The 27,059-nt window shown below is 34.3% G+C and overlaps 2 protein-coding genes across 3 annotated transcripts in view; one reads left to right on the forward strand and one right to left on the reverse strand.

Moving 5' to 3' along the window:
* Positions 1-796: 796 nt before the first annotated feature.
* Positions 797-27,059, reverse strand: part of LOC129810249 (uncharacterized) — an 88,542-nt gene continuing 62,279 nt past the window's right edge. Inside the window, exons 2-3 of one of the 2 annotated variants that reach the window (XM_055860588.1) lie at positions 1,274-1,423; positions 797-1,212 (exon numbers count right to left, since the gene is read on the reverse strand). In XM_055860588.1, coding sequence (XP_055716563.1) covers positions 876-1,212; positions 1,274-1,404 — 468 coding nt within the window. In that variant the 5' untranslated portion in view covers positions 1,405-1,423 and the 3' untranslated portion in view covers positions 797-875. Of the gene's footprint in view, positions 1,213-1,273; positions 1,458-27,059 lie in introns of those variants that run through there. The other variant, XM_055860587.1, reaches the window with a different exon arrangement.
* On the forward strand, positions 5,029-9,807 carry LOC129806368 (dynein regulatory complex subunit 2). The gene is made up of 4 exons (XM_055854959.1): positions 5,029-5,182; positions 5,307-5,559; positions 5,624-6,471; positions 9,237-9,807. The coding sequence occupies exons 1-4, from the start codon at positions 5,045-5,047 to the stop codon at positions 9,618-9,620; spliced, it is 1,623 nt and encodes a 540-aa protein (XP_055710934.1). The 5' UTR covers positions 5,029-5,044; the 3' UTR covers positions 9,621-9,807.

Genomic DNA, 27,059 nt, shown 5'->3' on the forward strand with positions numbered 1-27,059 from the left:
AAGCCACCGCGAAGTGAACAAACCACAAAACCGTGTGTAATTACTTCCACTTCTGCAACAACAAAAGACCCTCTTGAGAATAAACGCGAAGGACGTGAAAAGCGATGGTGCGGGAGGACAAAGAAAGCCTCAAACGAGGATTCAATATCCTGGCTCAGAGTCATAAATTACACAAGTTCAAATAAGAAGCCGCAGCGCTTCTTGCACATGAATTCCTCTCTTGGAGAAAAGGACGAGAGCCATGGAGGAGTATTGGAATTTGCGGGCGTTTGTTGTGATTTTCACTTGATTTCCTTCATTTTCATTTGTCTGTACATGTCATGAGGGAGATTTTCACCAAGAATTACCAATCCCCCATAAACCCACATAGATTTTGGGGCGATTGTGCCATTCTTTTGTTGGATTTTCACCATTTCACTTTATTGAACTCTGTGATTGACACGGTGCTTATGTGGTTGGAAAAAAAAGGACTAAAAGTCCTAAATACTGATTAGCCGGCAATTAAAGGTTTCCCTCTGGATACATCTTCTATTGAGAATCCTCCTGGCAAAATGACCAAACTTCATGTGGATTTGATTGACATGAAAGGGGGAGATTTTTCAACTTTAATTAACCTTACGATCTCTCAGTTAAGTATTTCCTGAAAACTTTTTCTATGGCATCTACCAAAATTGACATTGAAGAGAACATTATGGTTTTTTAACTGAGCTCTGGATAAAATTGGGATGAACTTAAAATCAGAATTAATTTAAGGATATATTTGGAATTTTCCCAAAAAAAAACGAGAATTCAATTATTACAAGAATTTCACTCAAACTTGAGGCATGATTTTGAAGCAATGAATGGTATAATTTTTGGAATGCGCATCCTAACATTTACTTTTTTCGCTTTCCTTTGCCTTTACCCTTACGTCCCTTCTTGGATTTCTTGCGTGCCAGAACCCGACGCCACCATCGTTGAATGTTAACAGCAGCATGATTCATCATAAAAAGCAGTAGCTTTTCTTCTTGAATCCTCTTTTCCTCAGCTTCCTTCTGTGCCATCAGTCGTATGTACTCCACTTCTTGTGACATGAAACGTCTTTTGAGCAAATCCAATCGTCCACGCTCCTCCCGAATAATCGCCTCCAGTCGCATAAGCTCCTTACTCCTATCCCCAATGTCCTCGTCGTATTTCCCAATCCATCCCAGCAATTGATCCTGAATTGCTTGCCTGGAAATTTCACCAGAATTAGTCTCCTATTGAATCAGAGGAAATTTGTACTGGAAAATACTTTCGCTCACGAAGGCGCTCTTCTTCATGGAGATTTCTCTGCAGGAGATTCTTGTAGAATACCCTCGATTGCTCCACTTGTCTCTTCAGCTCCTGCTGGTTCTTCTTGCTCATCTCACTGATGTTCATCATATTTCTCTCAGACTGAAATCTAGATGATTGAGGAGACATAACAGGGAAATAGACAGTATGAATGAAATGCTTTTGGAGGGAAATAAAGGAATTTATCATTGAAACTATCTGTGTGATAGGATCATTTTCTGCCCCATATAGTGAAAATTATTAAATTCTTTGAATAAATATTGATGATAGGTTTTTCAGATAATTCAGGATTTTCCGAATTTTCCTGTATTTACATTGTGTTCTCTTTTGGCAAACTGTAAAATATTTACATAAGCTGAGATACTTTGGAGTAACAGAGATTTTTCTGCAGCCACGATTTACTTCATTTGACTTTAGTAAATTGATATAATCGTTAAAGTCTAGTTTAAATATTTATGGGGGCCTAGAGAAATTTGCGGTAGCTGAGATTCTTTACCGGTAACTTTAGAATTTGCAATTTAGAATTCGTGCAAATTTGATTGGGAGTTGAATTTTCCATTGAGAGAAATTTAAATCTTTACCAAAAACCGCAGGTCAATACAAGGGTCAATAACTCTTACTGCCGCCTCTCCGGAAGCGTTTTTATCTGGAGAAAGGACTAAATGAACGAATCACTAATATTGACGGTGAGTGATCACTAATATTGAATTTTAGCGCGAATCATTCTCCTTACAGAGAAAAAAATATTTTGTAAAATTGTTCGTAAATCTTTGTGAAATCCTATGGCAGACTTACAAAATGCTCGTGAATCGTATAACCCACAAAAAAGTTCGTAAAATTTTGTACTTTTTTCACAAACATTGTTCGTAAAATGATCATTTGACGAACATTTTTTGTACTTTCACAAACATTTGTTCGTAAATTTTCGTAAATACACAAAAAAATTTTGTTTGACAAAAATTTACGAACAAATACGAACAAATGACAAAATTTTACGAACATTTTTTGTGTGTTTACGAATATTTACGAACAAATGTTTGTAAAAGTACAAAAAATGTTCGTCAAATGATCATTTTACGAATAAAGTTTGTGAAAAAAATGCAAAATTTTACGAACTTGTTTGTGGGTAATAAGATTCACGAGCATTTCGTAAGTCCTCCATACGATTTCACAAACATTTACGAAAAATTTTACAAAATATTTTTTTCTGTGTAGTATAAAAATGTGTTTATCCCTTTAAAGTCGTCTTCAGACTAGATGTTTAGCCCAGTTCCCGTATACTTTAAAATCCTAAATAACAACCAAGTAAATCGGTTTTTCAGGATCTAACACATTATTTGCCCTTAACGATCTAAACTGAAGTCAAAATTTTTCTAAAATCTTGACTGATAAAAAATTATTAGAGGTGTTAAGCCATATGGCTAAGGTGGTCTTCAGACCAGAGAATTAGCCCAGTTCCCGAAAGCCTCCAAATCTTAAATAGCAAACAATTTTATTGCTTTTTGAGAGCCTAATAGGTAATTATTTTTGATAATTCAATCCTAAGTTAAATGTTTCAAAAAATTGTGATTGATAAGAAATTACAGCAGTTAAGGCATACGGCTAAGCCTCAGTTCTGAAGCCCGTATAAAGACGAGAGGTTCAAAAATTAAGGATCAGAAAAAATCATATTTTCTAACTTCTTAAAGCAAAACATAACATTAACCCTTTAAGGACGATTGGAACACCGGTGTCTCATAAAGAAAATAATTTTTCCTGACTACTTGAAATTATTTTTTTCTTATGTTTGTACGTAATTGCAAAGTAGAAGGTAAAAGGAATCTAGGATATTTTTTGCAAATCTCTAGGTATTTGCTATATAGTAAATATTTAACCTTAAAAATGACGAATTTTTAAATATTCATATTGAAAAATAATTTTAATTATTTTTCATACTTCTAATTTTTTTCAAGCCAAACCGTTTTGAAAAAAGAAACTACAATATTTATATGTAATATTTTTCATTAGACTGAAAATTATTATTCATTGGTATTGTCAGAAAAATTACTTAAATTTTTGGGCTATTTTTGTTCTTATCGCTCGTAGAGGTAAAAAATGCATTGAATAAGAATCTTTTGGATTTTCCAAAGTCAGATGTAAGAGGTTTCATTGATTTTGTTTATCGGTTAATTTTTATTGTTGATTTTCGGTCCGTAAAAATTGTCTCGTTGTTAAAGGGTTAAAAGATCGTAGGAAAAATTCTGTTTTTGGGTCACGCGTGACCTAATCGTCCTTAAAGGGTTATGCTAAGTTTGGGTCTAATTAGACGAGGTCAGATTTCGGCTCAGACCACAGAAGCTGAGATTAATACAAAGAATATTATCTAAACCAACCAAAAATCTCAAACATGCCTAATTCTTGTCCTTGTATCAGTATTTTTGACAATCGAATTTTTAAAGCTATTTGCTGGATTATTATAAGGCCATTACAAAGGAAATTTTCGAAAAAGGATTTCATAAAGGTATGGAATCAAAGAAGAACAACATCTGTGATTTTTTCAAATAAATAGTAGCTAATATAAAAATAAATCCTGATGAATGGGGTGAAAAATGTTCACAGAATGTTCCCTGACATGCTATAAATTGATACTTTGAGACGATGGCTAAGGCCTACGCCGTCAGTACGCTCGGTGAACAATGATGATGGGATAATTTTTAAGGTGTGAGAAGATGTGTAACTGACATTTGATGATTGATATATTCCTTGTTTTCGCGCTTCTTCTCCTCAATCTCACGTCGACACTTGTCAATGGTATGGAGCTTGATGGCGAGAATTGCGTCGGTTTTCTTGCGTTCCACCTCATACTTGCGTCTGAGATCTGCCACCTTCATCGTGAACTTGACATTATCCTTGTACATTTGGTGCAACATCCGCTCCTTGATGATCTCACGCGCCGATGTCATTTTCATCCTCCATTCAGCTATTTTGCGCAATTCACCCAAATTTTGCAGAATTGTATTGGCCTCTATTGATATGCTGTCACGAAAATTTGAAATTTTCTCCACAATCCCAGAATGAGACATAATGTTTAGCAATTCAGAAATTTGGTTGGGTTCCGGATTGAGTATTGTGAATTTTATAAAGTCGATTTGCTCTTGAGAAAAATGATTATCGATTTGCGAAGGATGTTCCATTATTGCAGGAAGACAAAAGAGTAACTCCATGCGTTCTATGAGAATATCAAGAACTCTGATGACTCTGGCAGAGAGAATCTCAAACTCCAATTGTTCATGTCGATCAGTCCAATCTACTGACAGGTGAGGAAATTAGCTGGAGAGAATGATGGTAAGTGCAAGTAAAGGAGATATCTTACAGTTTTCGTTCTGACCCTTTTTCATTGTCTCTGCAATCACGTCTGAAATGAGTTTTTGGACCCCATCGTTATCCAGATGCACTGTCGGTACTTCAGACATCTCACTGTTTGTTCTCAATGCTCTTTACCATCGGAAAATATACGAACAGTTACCAAACACTATATAATCAATTTAGATGTTTCCAACAATTCAGTAAATGTGTTTTGGTTGCCATGATTCTCACCTTGGAAACCCTATTTTCGAGAGTTTATTTTGCCCACAGGTTTTACAGGTCATAGAGAGGTGGTGGCAGTGCTGTCCAGAGGAAGTGCACCAGAAAGTAGATTAAGTTGTTGGATTATTGAGTAGTTAATTGGATTGAAGGAAATTGGGTAGAGATGGGTAAGAAGAAGAAGGGAGGAAATAAATTGGCGCGAATGTCGGAGGAGGAGCGAGCCCGATACCTACAGCACAGAGCAGATATGGAGGAAGAGGCTAGGAGGCGTAAGGAGACCCTCATAGCGCTCTATATGAAAGTAAATATGAAAACAAAAATATAATATAAAATTTATTACATGCAAAGTTTTAACAGCATTTTCAATCATAAAAATTGTACATTATTCCGAATATTTCTGAGGAATATGAATATAATTTTTGCAGAACAAATTAAAGCGAGAGGATGCTTTTACGAGGCTCAATATGGCAAAAATTAACCAAGAATGGCGAAGTATTCTGCGTCAGCTGAAATGTGAGGAACTGAAGGAGGAAATTAAGTGCGTTGAAGTCTTCTGTGGAGATTCCATTGAGCACAAGAATCAAGTCATTAGACGCCTCCTGTGTGACCTGGATGAGTCTGAAGAACTGTACTCTACCATGCTCCATGCACACGTGGAGAATATCGAGAGAATAATCAGTGAGATTGCACCAGGGAGTATGTCTCGAGTGCATGTAATCGATTTAACCCTATTTCCTCACAGCTCTTCACTCCGAACGTCTCAAGTTCTGGCACGAGTGGTACGTGACGGAGAAGCAATCGATGCTGGGCCGTTTCCATGGGCAAATGGCACGCTACCGTATGCGCAAAGATGCTGCCCAGGAAGACCTCGAGTGCATTTGCTTCGCTCTCGACACTGAAATTTCGCATGATGAACACAATGCTGCTGAAGACCACATTAAGCGTACCGATGATCTCAGGAATACCATGACAATTCATCTTGAGGAAGTGACAAAGGATTGTGAACAAGCTATGGAGATACTCTGGACAGATTTTCAGCAAGTGCTCAACACATACCTTGCCTACACGCAAGAATTTCATGATGAGTATCTCGATTTGAAACGACGCGATGAGGATGACACTAAACTCATTCAGGTGCACTATTTTGAGGTGGCCAGAAATACAGAAGTTATCGCTGAACTACGTTATCAGCTCACGGCTGTCCGCGAAGAAAAAGACTTTACAGTGTCTCAATTGGAAAAGTTTAAAAGAAAGCTACAGCAAAGGTATGATCACTCCAAAGCTGCTCTTGTGATGGGGGCTAAGGAGGACAAGGACCGGATTCGTCGTCTTGTGGTTGGTAGTTCTAATGCCATCCGCAAACTTCAGAATGTCGTTAAAAAAGGCAATATTCTACTGCAATTAGTGGAGATTTGTGGGAAATTGGAGACTGAAAGAGAAAAGGTCATTCCATTCAACAATGAACCAACTAAGAAGTGGTCAGATATTGAGGATACAAAGGATGACTTCAAAAATGTAAGAACTTATAACTCTCTTTTAACTTTTTCTACTTTTTATTTTTTAATATTTTTTATTTATTTCTTCTTTATAGTATAAGTTCATATTTACGACAGTCAATCATTATAAGTTTATTGGGTTTATTGATTAAAAATTGTTAATGATCTTATTTATGTATAGGAGACCGGATCAGAAAATTAAATTTTCTTTGCGTATCTTTTGAGAAAAAATCTGCCCCCGACTGATAATACTGAAATATCCGGAATAGGGAGGGAGGTGTTTAGTCTTAATAAATACTCTAACAAACTCTACCTAATTTTGCTCCTGGCTAATTCTGCTCTAAACTCAGTATATATTTTCTAATTGGGCTCAAACATTGCCATAGTGCTTCTGCCATCAAATCTTATTGTTTAGTTGATGGGAACTCGAACTCATCGGGAAAGTGGAGTCAGTTTCAATACTAAACCTACCAAGACCCGGTCAAATTGACCGGTTTAAAATTAACACATATTTAAACGGTACAATATCACTACCAAAATTTCATGAATTTCTATAAATGTGCATGTCATATATTTTTAAATGTTTAAATTTTAATCTTTTGCTCTTTTCCAAGACAAATTTGTTGAGTATCCTACCCTACCATGGTTTGTCATTTGACCGAAAAACGACAAAAAACGGTCGGTAGGTTTAGTGTTAAAAAACAGTAACTTCTAAAAATCCATTCGGCGCGGTCTCCGATCCTGTATCAGTGATTGACTCAATAGAGCATTTCGAGAGTTTTGTTTATCGACCAGTCTAGGAGTCTACCTTCAGGGCATGACAGAGGACGTAGGGGCACTTTTTCTAACAATAAGAATTCAATTTTATAAATAATTTAGCATTTTCATAAAACATCAGTAACAAATTGGCCGCTTTCGATCAGTATAAAAACGATTTCGGTCAGTAGGTATATTTTCGCCAATGAAAAATCATGTTTGATCAGTAAAAAACACATGTTAAATCCGAAAAAGTTAAAATAACATTCCAAAAATGTTAATTTTACCCTACGGTATTGATCCGAAATCGGTGTAAATATTACCCTTTTTAGGTGTATTATGGGTTAAAGTTACCCTTTTTCATGTTAATTTTACTCTTAAAAAGGTGTAAAATTAACATTAAAAAATGTTGATATATTTTTACACCTAAAAAGTGTTAAAGTTATGACGAAAAAAGTTAATCGTAGCCTCTTTTTTTTCTCAGTGAATAGCAAATTCAGTAAATATAAAAAATCTAATTTTATAAAAATCAACTATTCATTTTGAAATGATATTGTCTGTTGATACTGACCAAATTGATTACTGACCAAATGGTTTTACAGATTAAGCAGAGCAAATTTGAAATTTTAGTAGACTAACCTAATGGAATAACGAGTTTATACAAAAATACTGCGCATACAGCTTCAGATTATACTTACAGAAGTATAAGAAACTTAAAAAAAGAAGAAAAAAACGTTAAGAAACTTTTCCAAAAAATAAATAATGAATAAGAACAATGACAAGTAACTCAATTAAGGTATCTTCATAGATAATTAAAAAGTTTATTCTGAAGCCCTTCATTATATTCTCCATAATTAATTCTCATATGACACTTTTAATAAGTGTACAGATTTCACCCTCAGCGGTAAATTGATTACAATCATTATAGTTGTTCATATTCATTTGGAAAAGGAATGAAGAGTGATGTTATAATAAATGGTAAGCTGCTCAAAAAGTTATGCTTTAAGTATTTTTCTTTTCCAAATTAATGGTTTTTCAGTGTTGCTTTTAAATATTTCTGATTGTTATAAAAATACTGTGATTCAAATTAGTGAAAAAATATCATGGAAGTTAGGATTTCTCCTTGTGAAAAGCGAATTCAAATGTATATGCTGTATTGGATGATCTAAATGACGATATATCGAAATCCAATATCAATATATTCACTGAAATCGAATTATTGAAAACGGGCTTATCTTTCCTGTGATTTAAAAACTTTTCAATTATATTTAGAATTGTCTGAAATCCTAAAATATTGTATAGATAGCTTTCTATTTTTCTGATGTTATAGAATTAAAAAAAGGGGTAGCAAAATATCCCATGATACTTTGCGGTATGCTCAAACTCGTGACTTAGATACTCTACCTAAAAAGTAATTTCGCATAATTAACCGTATACCGATTTATTGAACCAATTTAATCACTCAAAAGATAGCCCATAATACAATTGATTGATTAATAAAAATGATTTTAGGAGAAAAATTACTTACCGGTTATGAACTAGTGTATTACCGATTTATAACCGATTGGAACCGGTTCAGTCTTGTGAGAAATTCCAAGACCTTTCCACCGAGCCCAAAAATGATACCATTCTGTTGAAAAATATGTATTTTAGAGCCCGTTTGACTTTTAACCTTGAAAAACCGTTACTAGGAATTATTCAACGCGGTATTTTTGTATATGGACAAAATGCCTGACTGTTTTTGCTGCTGTTCCTTCACTGAGAGAAATTCGAAAAAGTTAAAATAACATTCCGGAAATGTTTATCTTACCCTGCAGTATTGATCCGAAATTGGTGTAAATATTACCCTTTTTAGGTGTATTAAGGCTTAAAATTACCCTTTTTCATGTTAATTTTACCCTTAAAAAGGTGTAAAATTAACATTAAAAAATGTTGATATATTTTTACACCTAAAAAGTGTTAAAGTTATGAGGAAAAAAAGATAATCGCACCCTCGTTTTTTTCTAAGTGTTCTTCTGAAACTACAAGTCAACAGATTATGTTTAAATCATTTAGAAATATAACACGTAGAGAATGGGGTAATGACTCAATGACTTGTTGCAGGCAACTTTCAAATTGTTCTCGAGAATGGAGAACTTTTGGATTCGGTTCAACCGAGCACGACTGGACTGTGCATATTTGCAGGAGGAGAGAGTTACGCTCCAGGAGAGCAATCGCGCCCTAAAACATCAATTGCGGGAGTATTTGGTGGCTGTGACTATGAAGTCAACACGATGCGGTGATGCTCACCTCCTGGAGCGTCGTCCACGAAGTATGAAGGTGGAGAAAGTGGTGCACATTGAGTTACCCAGGCGGAAACTTCATCCCAAGCTAAGGCGCCCCGTGACGTGCATCGAGGGAAATTTAAGCGTGGCTGTACGGAGTGAACGATTGGTGCAGAGCAAATTTAGACCACCACAGATATTTCCCGTGGTGAATGGTCCATGAGGTGGTGATTGTTGATGCCAACTCTTGGGCGGCTGGGGACACAATAAGAGTTGCTTAATTACAGTACCAGTGAAAGCACTGCATAGGTCCGGGCTTTTGGCTATTGAAACAGAAGAATGCTCCTTTCTTGTATGCTAGTCACGATGTCATTTATTGACAATCAACGTGCATATTGTGCTGCCTCAGGTTGAATACCACTTTGTCCTCCTACTAAACCACCCATCCGCCCACCAAGATAGTTTGTCCTGAGATCATTGCTGCTGCCGGCAATGTCGTCGCCCATTGTTCCTTCATGCCTTTTTAGCTTGCTACACAACTATGGAAAATATTCCATATCCATTTCCAAACCAATATTGTCGGGTGTATGACCATAAGCTGGGAGGAAAAAGACTCTATTGAGTGAGGGAATTATTGTTGAGTAGCTCTCTCTAATGTGAAATTCTCTTAGCACGTAAATCATACTCTATTTCCTCACTCATGCCCCCAATCTGGCGTTTCACCGGGAAATAAACTACCCTCACATCATACAAAAAACATTTACGGCACCATACAAAAATATTACATATAGCCAGTGAGATACCATTTTACTATGCAAAAGGTTTCCGGTTGTTATTCTCTTCTTTCAATCCCCCTCCAACACCCCACAGAATAGCCGCTCGAAGACGATGAATAGGGTTGTGCCAATTCATTACACACCCGCCCGAGCCGGATATGGGAAATTTTTACTTTTCCACGTTCTCTGCATTAATGCGATGGCTTTTGCCGTATAGAGAGAAGAGTCTAACCCGGAAATGGTCTATGTCGAATTTTATTTTCCTGCAAAAAAGTACCATTATCGATGATACAGTTTAGAATTTTTTACGTAAAGTAGATAAGCACATTTATTTTGCATATAATGCTCAAAAGTTAATAATATGGGCCAGATTTCAATAGGGGAAGTGGTCTGCCTTTGAATGCGGCAGACTTTGAACATCTATATTTTTTTCCTCTTATTTTCCAAAGCAAAAATTCTATTTTGTTAATCGAAATTAATAGAAAATAGTTAGTTGTATTGACTATAATTTAGAGATTTGGATTTTGGTTTGGAAAATAAGAGAAAAATTGAAATATTTAAAAGCTGCCGCATTCAAAAGCAGGCCACTTTCTCCTATTCTTTTTATTGCCTGTATTTTAATGGCCTGTATACATTGTGAGAATTATGTGAAAATGGAGCATTTCAACATGCACATGTGCATGCAATTTATCTCAAAATATTCCATTTTGAAGAAAATTGTGTTTCTTCTTAAATATTAGAAATATATATTGGAATATCATTTAAAATTACGACATATAGTAAACAAAACATTGTTGATTATCCATTGTAGAAGTTACCAATCATGTATTCTTGGGAGGAATAAAAAAATAACGTATTGTATGATTGTATGATTTATTGCTATCTCGATCAGCAAATGCGATTGTAACACATGCCAATGAAGAATATAGGACACCTAGCCAGGCTGTTCGACTCCTTTTTAATTATAAAACATAACAGAAGAAAAATATAGAAAATACGCATTCTGAATCAGTTCCGGGAACATAAGGACACCCAGAGAATCAAGAATATCTTGAGCCGACTACGGATTCAATGGCTACATTAGGGGGAAGTGGGGCACCTTTGAAAGTGGGGGACATTTGAAATTGGGATTTTCCACCTATTTTTAAATAAAATTGAGCCTTATCGTGATATAATTTAGCTGCACAAACAGACTGAGAAACTAAATTATATCACCGATAATGTTCAATTTTATTTAAAATAGATGAAAAATCTCAATTTCAAAGGTGCCCTACTTTCAAAGGTGCCCCACTTCCCTCTACTTGACTTGGTAAACCATACTTTCAGCGTCTTCCTTTTCAGCCGAAGCATTTCATGTACTCAGCCAGTAAAACATTCGAAGTATAGTCCATGAGAGCATGTTGGTCTGAGAGCCTAGAACTGCCTAGTAAACCGACTGTATATCATTCCGGACTCTATTGATATGGTTTTTCCAACAAAGTACAGAATCCAGGGTGACATCCAGTGCATTGAATTGGGTACTTGAATTTAAGGACACAGTGGATGTGTACAACACAAACTCTCGGACGAGCATCAATTCCGCGTTCACAGCTCAGTCAGTGACAACAAATCCAATCCCCTTCCCAGTATCACAGTCAAAGTTTAAAACACAGTCTAATAAGTCATGACCATGCCATTAGCATCTAACTAGAGCCTAAGTTCATCAAGATCAGACTACATCAACTCTTTTATGCCCTAGACACATTTACGACTTAAGACGAGAGATGGCTTAACGTAATTATAAAAAAAAATATTAATCATGTTACATTTCCATCAGTTTCTGATTAATCTGTCTCTCGGCTTAAGTCGAGAAACGGCTTTGTTGATGGGCAACTGATAGGAATTTAGTCAAATACTTATATGTATTATAATTACGTTAAGTCAGAGGCGTGCAAGAACCGTTGAAACCGAATAAACGTCAAATGAAACATGTACGTCAATGGTCAAAACGCTATCTGAACAAACTTATTTTGACATTTGTTCGGTTTCTAACGATTCTTGCACACCTCTGCGTTAAGTGGTCTCTCGAATTAAGGGCAGAATCGTATTGACAGTAAAATGCTCGCCGTATTTCGTTAATTTGCCCATTTTCATTGCAATTTTTACGCAAATTCTCGATTGCCGTATTACCTTATCTCATACTGGGTGGCACTAGGTGAAAATAATATAAGAAAACTGAATAAATAAAACGAAAATGCGATAAACGGTGAGCAAAAAAAAACTGTACGAATAATTTCTCTTACAGTTTTTTTGCTCACCGTTTATTGAATTTTCGTTTTATTTCTTCAATTTTTTTATATTATTTTCACCTAGTGCCACTGAGTATGAGATAAGGTAATACGGTAATCGAGAATTTGCGTAAGAATTGAAATAAAAATGCGTAAATTAACGAAATACGATGAGGCTACGGTGAGCATATTATTGCCAATGTGATTCTGCCCTAAGTCGTAAGTATATCTAGGGCATTACAATGTACCGCGATAAGCCGGAATATAAGACCGCCAAATTGTCCGCATAGACTGTGATGTGCACCACTAATTCTCCAATCGCAGTTCTGCCGGTGTTCGCCAGAGAATTCGTTCTTTTCAAATCAAAAGACTGAAAGCTTTGGCAAAAATTCGGAGTCTTTTGATGTGAAAAGAACGAATTCTCTGGCGAACACCGGATGAGCTGCGATTGCATACACCTCCACTAGATATATAATCCTAACCATTTCTTATTTTACTATTTTACTGACTTGGTATTCTATTCAATTTTTTACTATTTTATTGACTTTTGGTAGCCTAGTTTCCTTTACAAGTCGTGTGTGAAGTCCTGAAACTAAAATAATATATAAACGGTAGAATTTTAAATTATAGGCGATAATGTGGTACTAGTTAGTTGAATCTACACTAAGTGCTATGATTAAATTCTTTGTAAAAGAAGGTTTAAAGGCGACGGAAATTCATTCTAAGATGGTAAAGGTGCTAGGGGATTCTGCTCCTTTAAAAGCAACGGTTTATCGTTGGACATTGGAGTTTCAACGTGGTCGTGATTTCGTTGAAGATGACCCATGCAGTGGACGTTCCAAAAGCGTAGTAACACCATATCACCATAAATTATTGGAAAAATCCTTGTTATGGTTTCTGCAGATCCAAATGAGACTACACATGAAATTGCTCATACCATAGACATAGACATTTCAACTTAGCGGGTACTATACATTCTGCATAAGGAATTATATGTGAAAATGCTTCTTGGAAAAGTGATGCATAACACACTGGGAATATAGGCTTGGTTCGCACACAGTGAACCTTCAAACGATGCGAATTTTCTCTTTGTTTGCAAAGAGCTGACCTACCATTTCTCATCTCGTTTCATGAGCTTAATAATGACCTATCTTATGGCTAAGAAATGACGAACTAGCTCTTTGCAAACAAGGAGAAAATTCGCATCGTTTGAAGGTTCACTCTGTGTGAACCATGCCAACATTCCCCTAATGCAACAAAATTCTGCTCGTAAGCAAATTTCTCAGCGTCATTTGGAACGTTCTAAGAAGAACAAAATTGATTTTATGCGTCGATTTGTTACATGGACGAAACATGGATATATCATCATGATCTTAAGTTGAAACAAGAACAATTGCAATGAACTGAAGAAGGATGTTCGGCTCCAAAGCAAGTAAAAAAAAGGTCCGTGATAAAATGCTTTGGGATACCAAATAAGTTTTGTTCATTGACTACCTTCAAAAGGGTAAAACAATTATTTGGAATATTATTGTACCCTTTTGGATAAATTGGATACAAAAATTCGCGAAAAAAGACCGGCGCACAAGAATGTGTTAACCATGTCGAAATTTAAGGATTTGAGATATGAATTGCTTGTTCATGCAATGTATTGAAGGATATTTTGCAGAACTTTCAGAAACACATTTCCGTCATGGGATAGAATTGCTGGAGAGTCACTAAAAAATAAAAATAGTTTCGGGATTATAATATAGTTTTTTTTATGTCCCTGGTCTCAGACCTTGTCATCCGACCTGTATGAAATTGCAACTACAGTTAGTGAAATATTTCTTTACTCGTGAGATTGAGATAAAGCTCGGACTCCACTCCGAAATAGAGAGAATCCTTTTTCATTTTAGGATTCCGGACATTCGCCTTGGTTTATCCGAGAGTGATATTGTAGGGAAGAACACCTTTTCAGTGGGTTCTAAAGTGATCCTCTGACTCCCGGAAAGAGAAGAAGTCCAGCCTCTAAAAAGACTCAATTGTGGTAGCAGTAGCATGAACGCAATGCTCAAGATCTCAATCGATTTTCTTATTTTCAGCTAACTAGCAAAATGACCCATTTGGCGTAATGTGAGGAATTCTTCCCACCATCCTTTCGAGCCCTTCGGGTATTTTAGGAAAATCAATAAAAGTCTACAAGAATAATTATGGTGTTGTCCAAGGCCTAGAAGTACATTGTGGTCTTCCCTTGGGACACAAGTCAATTGAGGGTGGTTGCAAGGAGTTGGAAGTTGCTGACATCCCTACAATAATTCTTTCAGAAATATGCTGTGTTGTTTTTTAAGAGATCGTCTTTTCAAAACTGCCTAGATCACCCCTATGTGCCTATCCAAAAGTTCATCCAACTTTTGTGACATTGCATTTTCTGTTGAAAGTGAGGTTTTCTATATGGTTGCTACTCTATATATAACTGATATAGTAAGAGCTTTCGCGCTTGAAAATTTATCATTCATTTGTGTGCATGTTGTGCAGTAGAAATTTGCACATTCATTGAAATTTGGACAGGAACGTCAGGGGAATGTGGTGTGTTGGAAAAGGTATTCTATTGAATTATGACTTTGTGAGGATTCAGGAAGAGTGAAGGTTGGTGCAGGTGGGGATTTGCTTATGTGCCACGAATATCAATCCTTCGTGCAGAAAATATTCTTGGCTCTGGATGTTTGTTAATATACAAAAAACTTGAGTGCATAAATTCAATTTTGGGAAATTCTCCTACAAATCTCCAAACCAAGTTTCCCTAGTACACTCTTTTCTATGACTGTTTGCATTCAATCAATTTACTCAACCACTAAAAAACGATCTCTGTGTGAGAATTGCATCAAAAATATTCTGCATAAAAAGTTGCTCAGTATTCCTGCAAACACTCACAAGTCTGCATGGTACGAGAAATATTCTATCAATGTTGATAGTATTGTCCTTAGCTTTTAGTTTTACAATTTCCCTCGGGTCTGTTAGACTTTTGCTGAGGTTGGATGAAAAGTAAGGAATTGGTGCTTGAAATTCTATCCAAATCGCTCTCTAAAATTCATGATATGGAAGAAGGATTTTGTATTCGAGAATAATAGGATGGTTTCTCTTATTTTACCAAGCACCATAATAAAATGACCCAATCAAAATTCAATTATCTTGTGCCTCTTTTTAACCTCGACCACAACAATACCTAGAACCAAACAATTGTCTCCCTCAATTTTCAATTTACCGAAGTACAAAGAATATGCTTGCCAAACAAAGAGATTAAAATGAAACAACCTTGGAAATTCAATAGAATTTCATTTTCTAATATTTTGAGGGATTCTTTTGCCCAAACCTTGTAATCGATAGAATTAATTGAAGTCACCACAGATACATTTACCTAGAAGTTTTATGAAAAGCTACCTAAAAAGAGATTGTTAAAAAGAAATCTCCTTGAATACATTATTAAGAGGTTGGACATTGTTAAAAAAAGACAAAAGTTCTTTATTCAATGGAGTTCAATTTGGAGCCAATCAACTTGTTGACAATTAGATTGCGAAATTGTATTATCCTTTGGTCAATTTTTAGTCAATTGGAGCGGGAAAAAGAGCGAAAGTTGTCAAAGGGAGACATTGGTCAATTCCTGATGCTCCAATAGGAGTGCAACTTTATAAAACTATTTGTCCCACTTTTATTTAAAGTTTTATTTTAAAGTTTTGGTATTCTCATGGCTTCAAAATTCTTTCCAGAATGATTTCCCGATACACATTGGCATTCATTTTGTCCATTTTGACGCTACAGTCAAATTATTTTTGGAAGCATTAAAAATAAAATCACATTTAGGTATTGAAGATCTCTAATTATAGCCACTTGGGATTTTATGGTCAAATATAGAGTAATTATGCCAAATCACGCAATTATTTCATTCCAATATGGATAAAAAATTTAAACAAATGAGTTTAGCTACTTCTGTGGCCTTTTAGCTAATAATGTGAACTATCATTATACAAAATACGAAATCGCTGCGACCAGCAGAGGAAAGTGCGCTACCTTCGGACGACTCAATTTTTTTCCATGTTCGTAATGGATTTCACCCGAAGATCTTTTCTGGAAATTTGAGGCAATGAACTGCCTATTAAAATATAATATTAAATAGGTCAAATTCATTTAAAACAATGAAAAAAATGAATTATTCGAGGCTTGAAATTAAGACGTCCGAAGGTAGCGCGCATTCTCCTAGTGTGAAAGTTATATGTGAAAGTGTGTTCTGATGCTTCTTCATTTAAACGGGATATAGAAGGCCCGTAATACTTCTGGACCTTCTGGACAATGTCACGATTAGTGTCAAATATCAATGAAACTTTTGAGTTCATTTGAAACTTTAATTTAACCTTAAGCATTGATGAAACTTTAACTTATAGCGATCTTAAATTGGTTACAATTCAATTAGCTTGCCTTGTATACTGGGTGGCTGAAAAAAATGTTTTCATTTTTTGTTTAATTTATTTAAAATAAAGATATAATGCTATTATATAATATTAAAATTTTAGAATGTTATCGGTTTTGTTCAATACGATCTTATTTTGATTTAACTATGGTCTTAAGTTTGTCAGGTGCATCGTAGTTTGCATGAATGCCACCCTTCCGAACACCCTGCCATTTACTGCGAAAAGCTGTCTGCAGCTCATCGAAACCTCGCTATTTGTTAGTCCTATCCTTGACCAAGAAAATGTCTCATTTTGGAGAAGTCATGCGGTTTTGCATCCGGGTTTCGTTGAGGTCCTTTTGTTCCAAAATTTAGAAACGAAACGGTGCTTTTAACCAACCTTGTTTGGCACGTGTTTTCTGCAATGGTGCCGAGTCTTGCTCGAAATTCCAAAATCATTTACTGAAATTTTAAGTCCACAGCTTTAGAGGTCCCTATGAGACAATTTCCAAATACACATTCCAGCCCGAAAATCCCAGTGAAAATTGATAATTTGCCATCACGGAAGTCCAGGCCTTCAAATACAGTAGTTTTTGAGTTCCGGTGTCCATTCGAATGTCTAAATTATCGTAGGATTTTCTCTTCAGGTAGACACTATCATTTTGTTTCCTGATCAATTAGGAAGCTGGACAATTTTTCTCATCAAAAACAATGATATTTTAGAACTGCAAGCCAAATTACTTCTTCATTCTGTTGAGTAGGGGAAACTGGGGACACAAAATATGGAGTAGCACCAAACACTAATTTTTATTTCTAAATTACTTGGAGTATCTCGACCATTTCTTCAATGGACAAGCATCCCTATAGGTCTTGTCCTCAGAAGTCGAATATCCTATTAAAAAATCGCAGTGTTTGGTGCTACCCTGTGTTTAGTGGTGCCCCAGTTTCCCTTATAACTTTTTTTGAGGATTGATAAAATCTTGTCATTTTTGGGATTTCTAAGGCTTCATATGGAGGTTCTGTTAAAATTTTTGTTTATGGATTATTTGTGATATGCGCGTTCCATGGACCATTAGTTAGCAGATATGACGCAAATTTCGTTCAATTTGCTTCTCTACCTTAAAGACGATAACTTCTAACGAAGAAAATTTTTTTTAGAGCTCCATTAAAGCACTTTAAAATACTATAAGTATCCTTGAACCAAGATATGTTTCAAAAAATCAAAAGTTCAGATTTTGAAGACATCTTACAATAGCTGCTTTCAAATATTTAGTAATAGCGTCAACGAATTATCACGTTTGAGTTCCATTACGGATTTAAGAAGTTTCACAAAATATTTTCGGAAATGCTCTTGTGAGCTTTAAATCAATATAATGAGCTATTATTATGCAAAATATGAACCCATTGTCACAAGTGGTTTGAAAGATATGTGCTCTGAATCTTGTTGCATTTTTTTTCAATCACCATGAAAATGTAATTGAGAAGATGAAACTTACTGCAAAGAAGTCTCTAACTAAAGTTTATGATTTTCTGCAAAATTTAGATTGCATTTCAATAACTAATAAGGTGACTAATTTATGAAGTGTGAATATATTCATTTAATACTGCAGTCGTTTGACAAATGATATTATTGATTCCGCTAATGAACAATTTTATTACGTAAATTAAATATATATTATATATATAATCGTTCCGTATAACTACTATTCACTTTCATTCAATTTATTATAATAATAATTTACTTTCAGTTAAATAACTAATATTAATATTTATTTTACCAAACTGCAGACCATTTTTTTCACTGTGCTAATTTAATATACATAAATGTAAAAGAATTATATACACACCCGTTTCGACAAATATATATTCAAAATGATTAGACCGCCACCGTCGCCACCCTGAGAAGTTGCTTTACTTCAATATACCTTGTGCTATTTATTCAAGACACGAAGTACTTTAAGGGAATCAAAGTTGTGTAATTAATAATTTACTCGAATTCATTTTCACACTTGAATATTTTATTGAACGAGAAATCTTTCGCAAATACCTTGTAATTTACATTCCTGGAATGTTGTGAAAGCAATGAACAACTAATGATGGGAAGTTATTGCAATCACGAACACGTTTTTGCACGTAATTTCTTTAAACTTTTTAGAGAATTTTTAAAAGGAAACTTCTAAGTTTTTTTTTTAAATTGAAATCGGTTTTATTTTTCATAGTTTTTAATTTAAATATTAGCCAATTTCAATCACAATCTTGGAAAATGAGTGTACAAACTTTGAACTTTTATAAGATTTCACTTTTTTATGATTGAGAGCTGTAACCAAACACTACTCCCACTTTCGGATCGATTTATTGTGAATAATTGAATTTAACATTACGGGTGAATGACGGTAAATGGTTAGGTAATAAGAGTTGATGTTTACCAATGTTTCCATATTCCAGATTCAATTCTTTGTGTAAGGATATGTGCCGAGATGCTACTGGTGTTAATTTGTAACAAGATCTCATACAATCTGGGTGAACCACAAATTAACAGTTTTGCACTTGAAGAGCAGTTTGTGTCTGGCACGGTATATATAATATCCATGGGGTGTGTTTCTCATTCTGGACACTACATATTGTCTTTTCTGGGTCACCGCATCATCATCATCATTGTCCAGCATCTAGAGATTGTTACCTCAACTCCACTCAGTCTTTTGAACCATCACGGTGTAACCTATGGCATCGGAGAATGCTTACTTGTGGGTGTTAAGTGAAATCCCACAGGACATGCTGGGTGAGAATGCTCTTTGTCCCCAAGAGGCACCGAAAAGCATAAATGAGATGTTGCTCATGATGTCGTAAGGGTCAAAAATGTTTTAGCATAATGAATACTCCACCCAATGAAATTGCTGGAAGGTGTGTAAGACAGAATAATGAAAAGCATTCGCATTTTGCTCATCTAGTGATACTCTAGGGCGAAAAAAAGCTGTTGAAAAAATATATGAATATGTGTTAAATTGAGTGCTTTTGGAATCCAGAATCCATTTTCAGGATGAATATTCATTTTACTTAAAGTTATGTAATTGATGTTATTCAGCGGAATCTTTTTGTAATGTAAAGAAGGGTTGAACACGTTAAAGAGTGCGACATAGTGATTTTAAGTCTCAAAAATAAAAGTTAATTAACAAGTTCAGATTCACTTCAAAAGTCTTATAAATCTTATACCAGATTCAATTGGCCATAAAGGCTATAGATAATATTTTCTACAATAAAAATTTCTACGGCTTTGCCTTTGTACTTTTTTAATCAGATATTGAGCTTTTTTATGAATTAACTGTAAATAAGAAAGAATGACAAAGTAGAAAAATACATGAACTCGTAAGCACATAGCTTAATTATATATACATTCGGTTATTTACGGAAGAGTAGGGGAGGCTGAGGAGGTTTGGGACAGGGGTAGTGTGGGACGAGGCAATTTTTTCATTTATTATTAAAATAAATGGGATTTAACCACTACACAATCGTAGGCAACAATAAGATGTATCTTGACTAAGAGAATGGATATCCTCAGTTTTATTGCCTCAATTCTATGAACATTTTTTTTTAAAAAATTGATAAAAATTGTATATTTTGACGTCTCAGTTTTCCTCTTTATATTTTATATCAGCTATAAGGTAAAGTACCCTTTATTCGACCGGTTCCTCTATTCGACCGGTAGATTTATTTATTCAATTTAATTATATTATATTTGCTATAATATTTTGTGTATGATCTAACATTAATAGGTCAATTATTCTTTAAATAATACGAATCAGTGACAAATTCATAGAAATTGATGAAATTCAAAAATTGACCCACCGGTCGAATAGAGGAACCCGGTCGAGTAAGGGTACTTTACCTTATACAATGAAAACTTTTCTATCTCATTAGCTAGCAGTGTAATCTGATAACTTTTTTTTATAAAAGTTTCGGTGATTATACACATTAAATTTTCTAACTACCAAAACTACACGCTGGGATGTTTGGGACACCTGAAAGGGATGAATCCCCATAGCAAAATTCCGCGGAAATTCCAGTGGAAAACTAGCGTCCAAATTGCGAAATTTCCCGGAATTTGACGCTAAAATTCCACTAAGTTTTCCATTGAATTTGGAGTCGGAAATTCCATTGGAATCATAGCTCTTCATTGAATTTCAAGTACGATCTACTGGAATTCCAGCGTTGAATTCCGCGGAGTTCAGTGGAACATTTATATGGAAACTCACACGTGAAACGTCCGCGGGATAAGCTGGCACAATCCTATGGAAAATTCCACTATCTTTCCATAGGGTTTCCGATGATTCTTTCCACTTTTTTCTCGAATGTCAAACAAATAAAATGGTGTTGTGACAACGTGGATAATTTATTTCCAAATCTTCCGCAAACATTTTTGTGGCTCCTGCGATAATTATAATATAATTAATTATGCGACACTGCGTTTCGTGTAGATAATAGTGAAGTGATTACATTAAATAGGTCACCAACCTAAAATAACACTGTTTTTTATGTAATTTAAAATGTATTTAAGGAAAAATTAATTTATTTTACTAATTTTTTTTTATTATCTAAAATGTTAATTCGTTTTTACTGGTTTAGTAAAACATATTAAAATCGTCGTATTCTTTGGTATTTCTCTAAAAAAATCAGAAGTAAAAGCATGAGGTGCATATGACAACTTCATTTTTCCTCCATTTTATTTAGGTGCAAAAATCCACACAAAATCCACAAACATTTCCATGGAAGTATTTTACAGAAAAAATCCTCTATAAATCCATGGGAATTTCCTTGGATCTTATTATAGAAAATTCCTATGGAATTTTTCAAGGAAAGATACTGGAAAATTCCAAGGAATTTTTCACTCGTATTCCTATTCCGATTTCTTTTGCTATGGGGATGGGACGTCGATTTTTGACAAGATTGTAAGTGAGCGAAAATTATTACTGTCAAAATGCCAATTTCTACTGAAAATCTCCCTCTTGTGCTAACTTTACCAGTTGAGCAGTTGTCTCCAACTACAGAGACAATGAAACCATCAATGTCTTGGGAACTATTAATTTCCTCTCCTGAGGATATTCGCCTTTGCCCAATCCCGCTTGAAATTATTTCCTGGAACTTTTCTCGAGCAATAACCTCTACAATTCTCACAAGTTTTCTACAAAAGGCAAGGTGAGAGCTTATTCAGAGAAATAACGAAAAATAGCTACCACGCTAGTAAATACCAACAAGTATCCTATAAACCGCAAAAAAATGGTAGAACATTATCGTGATTTTTTGGAATACTGCCTCAAAGTCAAAATATGAAAAAGGGTCCCAAATCTCCCTGGTCTCCCCTAACTTAAATTTAAGATAGAAAAATAGATGAAATACATTGAGATTAAGGGGAACTATGCCAATACTTTTTCTGTAATAAAATTTTATTTGATTTTAGGTTCCTAAGCATATAAAATACAATATTTAAACTACATTTTCTGAAATTTTCATTTAAAAATCTGAAAAAATATACTTGACGGGGTGGACAAGTTTTCTCAAAAAACGAAATATTTCCTATTAGCTGATGAGTTGAACTGGTGCTTGAAAGGCACATTTTTTTTTTTAGTGAAATTTAGGTTTTTGAGAGAATTTTATAAGAATAAGACTATTATAGAATATTACAAGAATATTATAAAAATATTATATTATTAAAATATTAACTTGTGATCAAGGTAAAAAAGTATACCGTTCAAATACTAGTTTAACTCATCAACTAACAGGAAATATTTATTTTTGTTTTGACGTTAGATGAATACACTCTGAAAAACTTGTCCACCGAAAAGAATGTTTGTTTTTAAACATTTTCTAAAAATTTTAAATGAAAATTTCAGAAAATGGACAAATAAACTTAGAACAGCTTATTATAGAACAGGACTCTTAACGAGAGAAAACTTGGATTGCATGCAAGTTTGATTTGAAACTACCGGAGTTATCACATTAGAAAATTTCACATTAAAGTTATAGTGAAAAGTTGCTCATTAAAACTTCTAGAACCACTCGAAATCGCTGATTTAGTTAGGACACATTGCTAGAATTGCTCAATGTCACGATGGCACACGGGTTGTCAGATGAGTGTTTTGAAGTATATTTCAGTCGTTTGATCGAAAATGTGCGATTTTAGTGAAGAAGAGAAAGTTTTCCTCCTGTACACTACTTTTATGTCGTGCAAAAGGACCCGCTAAGCGAGAAGAAGGAGGTTGTGGGCGAGAGATTGGCTCCTAACGCGACCTTCACATGGTCTCGTTGAAATTCTCTGGGGCGACTTTTTTGGAAATAATAATTTCCTCCGGATGACTTCGGAGGAATTTAAAGAGCTGCTGCAAATCAGAGGGGTTTATTTTCAAAATAAGACTATGAAAATGAGGAAGCCAATATCACCCAAATCCCGACTGAGGTGTGAGTTCCGGCGATTCGTGACTCAATTTGTCGCAAACGGCCTGAAAACCATCAGATCGGCTGCCTCTATTTTTGTATTCCCGGCAGTTATAGTCCCAATTGACGGATTTCTGATGCACAGCTTCAATTAATTCGGCCACCATCTCATTTGACCACGAAATCCTAGAAGTTTATAAAGGAATATAAAATGTAGATTGAACACATTTTTGTTTACCTTTTTTCTTACTTATCCTCTGCACCGATCTTTTTCAAGGTCTTTTGTCTTTTCTCTATCTCGTGCGCGATAAATAGTAGGTATTAGCACTAATTTTTATCAAAATTTAATCATGAATAAATTGGTGAGAAAATTGTGGCGAAGAAACTACCCGAATGACTGCAATAAAGAAGTACCTGATGAAAATTTAATGAGCAAATTTTGCTCACAAATTTGCTCAATTCCCATTAATTTGCTCATTAATTATTAATCGTATTTATGCTATTTTAATCAATTTAAACCAATTTTTGTGACTCGAGGCCACTTTTTTATCACTAAATGAATCGATTTCTAAAACAAACAGCAACAATTAATGTGAATCACATTAAAATTTTAATGTGACATTTTCTAGTGTAATATCACGGTAACGATTAGAGATATTATTCGGTAATTTGCAATCAAATTTCGAAAAATTGCTTATTTCTAAATCAGAATAACTTGGATTTATATAAACTGGCTAAAAGATGATTTATGAAATATAGACCAGAATGTCCTTTATAATTTTGCCCCAAGACTTGATCTTATCGGTAGCCTAAATTTGGAACACGTGTTTTTACTACAACGGGCCTTTTGTCCATGTGACAAACTACAAAAATAACAAAGAATGATTGAATTTTGTAAGAACTTTCTTTTAAACATTTATTTTAAATAACGTAGTCGAGTTAAAGCGGTGATATCAGCACCTGCGTACTTTCGCTGCGCTATTATGGAAAAATCATTTTTTGCGTGCACAAGTGCAAGTAATCCATTGTGTAGAGATCGTAAGTGAAAACTCTGCAGATTATACAATGTTCTACACAACGGAAATTTTAGCATAAATATTTTTAGGAAATATTTCTGTTTTGTGTAGGAAAAAAAAACGACACGAAAAAATCTCTCGATTTGTTTTCGCGGTAAATTGTTCACGAATAGCAAAAATGTAGTATTTTTATGTTTGTTCGTGTATAAATACTTTATACCATTTTTATCCTTCTACCACCATTCAAACATACAGACATTATATGGTATGTTTGCATACAAAGAGGAATTTTCTGTTGCACAATATTTTGTTTACTTTATTTATTCAAACGGATCAGAATGACAACAGTTTCCGCATCTACTCATCATTCGCACCCACACACTGCCCCAGTATTTTCGTTCAGCTTCAATCCTACTATCCAATGATTGCACTGACATGAGTAAAAAAGCATTCCATCTACATATTTTATTCGTGAAACCATTTTTTTTAGAATTGTATTTTAAAAAGAATTGCATATATGGATCAGCCATAAGTATAAATGTATATTGGTGAAAAAACACGTGTGGATGTAGGCAAAATGATGGAAGGAGCAAAATTCATCTCTTCATTGACATGAAAATTTTTCAATTTCCGCGAATATCAAGATAAGAAATCGACATCAGATTTGGAATCAAAGATATTTTCATCAAATTCAGCCATATGTGTAAAAAATTGAATGAATTTTTCATGTAGAGGACGGTGTGGAAATTCATGTATACATACATTTTAATTCAATGTAAATTATTTGGATACTTCTTCCCAATTACGCTTGGTTGCGGTTGCCGATTGACTTACCGATCTCATCTGACAAACAGCAACCACTAAATCACAAATCGTATAACCCAAATGTATTTACATTCTAATATATATTACGTTGAAAACCGGTTAAATTTTTAATCAATTTGTTAAAAAGAAAAAAATAAACTACAAAAATAATATATGGCATATACGCTTATTTTGATTACTTGGTTCAGTGTATTCAACCCAATAAATAAGCTTGAAGATGTGATTGCACATCATGATATACTATTTATTTTATTTGAGTAAAAAAAAAAGATAAGAGAAAATTTACACTGAAATATGGTGTTTGTATTTTTTATGAAGAGAAAAATAAATATTTTGATTTAATTCTCTGCTGAATATCTTTCAGTATATTTATTTGCAATATCCCAAATTATATACAAATAATAAAACAATGCTCTTCTGATGCATATTTAATGATCACTTCTGCAAATTAATTATCTCTCATTTTCTCATTCTAACCAACTTCTCCTGGGCTTTTTCATTTTGGTTATTCTCAATAGGACTGAGGATATGGGTGTGAGATGAAAGGGTTGATGGGAGTCGATGGTATGGTGTTTGGGTTGCTTGACAAATTAATTTTTGATGCCAAAAATCTTCCAAGAGGGATGTGCCACAAAATCCTTTTGAACTCCACCATTTGGGATATATTCACAGATATTTTGCATATTTATCTTACTCGGTTCTCAGTCCCTTTTCTACGGGTTTTCATACTCGTTGTGAATATACTGTTTATACCATTTCGATAGGAAAACAATATTTGACCTGTATCTATTCCATTCATGATTCTAAATATTTGAAAAACAAAAAAACAAAAAGTAAGTTAAACTGGGGTACTAAAAAAAATCACAAATGGAATATTTCATTTCTTTCTCTCACTTCTATTGGACACGACAGATTTTTAATCTAAACACCCCTGTGGAAAATTTATTATTCTATAATTTTGTCGAAAATCGCTTTCCTCCATCTTGAACGAATGTATGTTTTCTGAGCCATTTCCTAAAAGTTGAACTAGTAGAAATTTTGAAATACTAACAGGCATGGGGTAATTTTGATTTCCTTTTTACGAGCTTTCACAAATGAAATAAAAATCCAAATGTAAAAATCCTTGACAACTTCGAAGAAAATCAATTTTCTTTAATATAATTGCGGAAATGGGGTTTAAATGCCCTTTTTTAAAAGCTTTTTCAATAAGAAAAGTCTCTTTACTTGGTTTAGAAAAGGCAAAAAATACATAGAGCACATGGCTTTTGGCTAATGACTGTAAATACATTTTTAGTTGAGATAGAGAAAAATGGTGTAAGTCAAAGAGGATGAAAGGAGAATGGGTAAATCTCCTAAAACTCCTTAACTTAAATAATATTCAAAATTTAACGTATTTAGTGTTAAAATCTTCCAAAAAGAACAATTATTTAGATAGAATTCATTATTCATCAAATATTGGAATAAAAATACATAATTTTAATCGATTTATTTTTAGTATCCAATTTTACCCACAAAGTGTCCAAATTTAGAAACTGTCCAAAATTATGAGACCTTACCCTATTTCTTGTTATTATAATATAAAATTTTTTGATGATATGAAGTGCCCCTTGCGGTTGACTTGTGAATTTATCTTTCACGTCATTTTGTAGAATTTTTCGAGACCTTTTGATTTAGTATTCATAGATTAAATTCGGTTGATAAATCTCTGAGATAGAGAGATTAAAGTTTTATCTTTGAGCTCAAATATTCAATATTCATCCCGCATGCTATACAGTGTAAAGCCATACGCTTTTATGTTCATTGAGAGACTATGCAGTCATTTAATATATTTTAGGTTGCAATTATGTTTTAGTTTTGAAAACAAGCATTTCAAATGAACACATTTTGCAAAAGAGGTCAGGTTTCTTCTTTTCGCCCATGGTTTACAACTTT

The sequence above is a fragment of the Phlebotomus papatasi genome, chromosome 1 (assembly GCF_024763615.1).
Source record: "Phlebotomus papatasi isolate M1 chromosome 1, Ppap_2.1, whole genome shotgun sequence".
NCBI lineage: Eukaryota > Metazoa > Arthropoda > Insecta > Diptera > Psychodidae > Phlebotomus > Phlebotomus papatasi.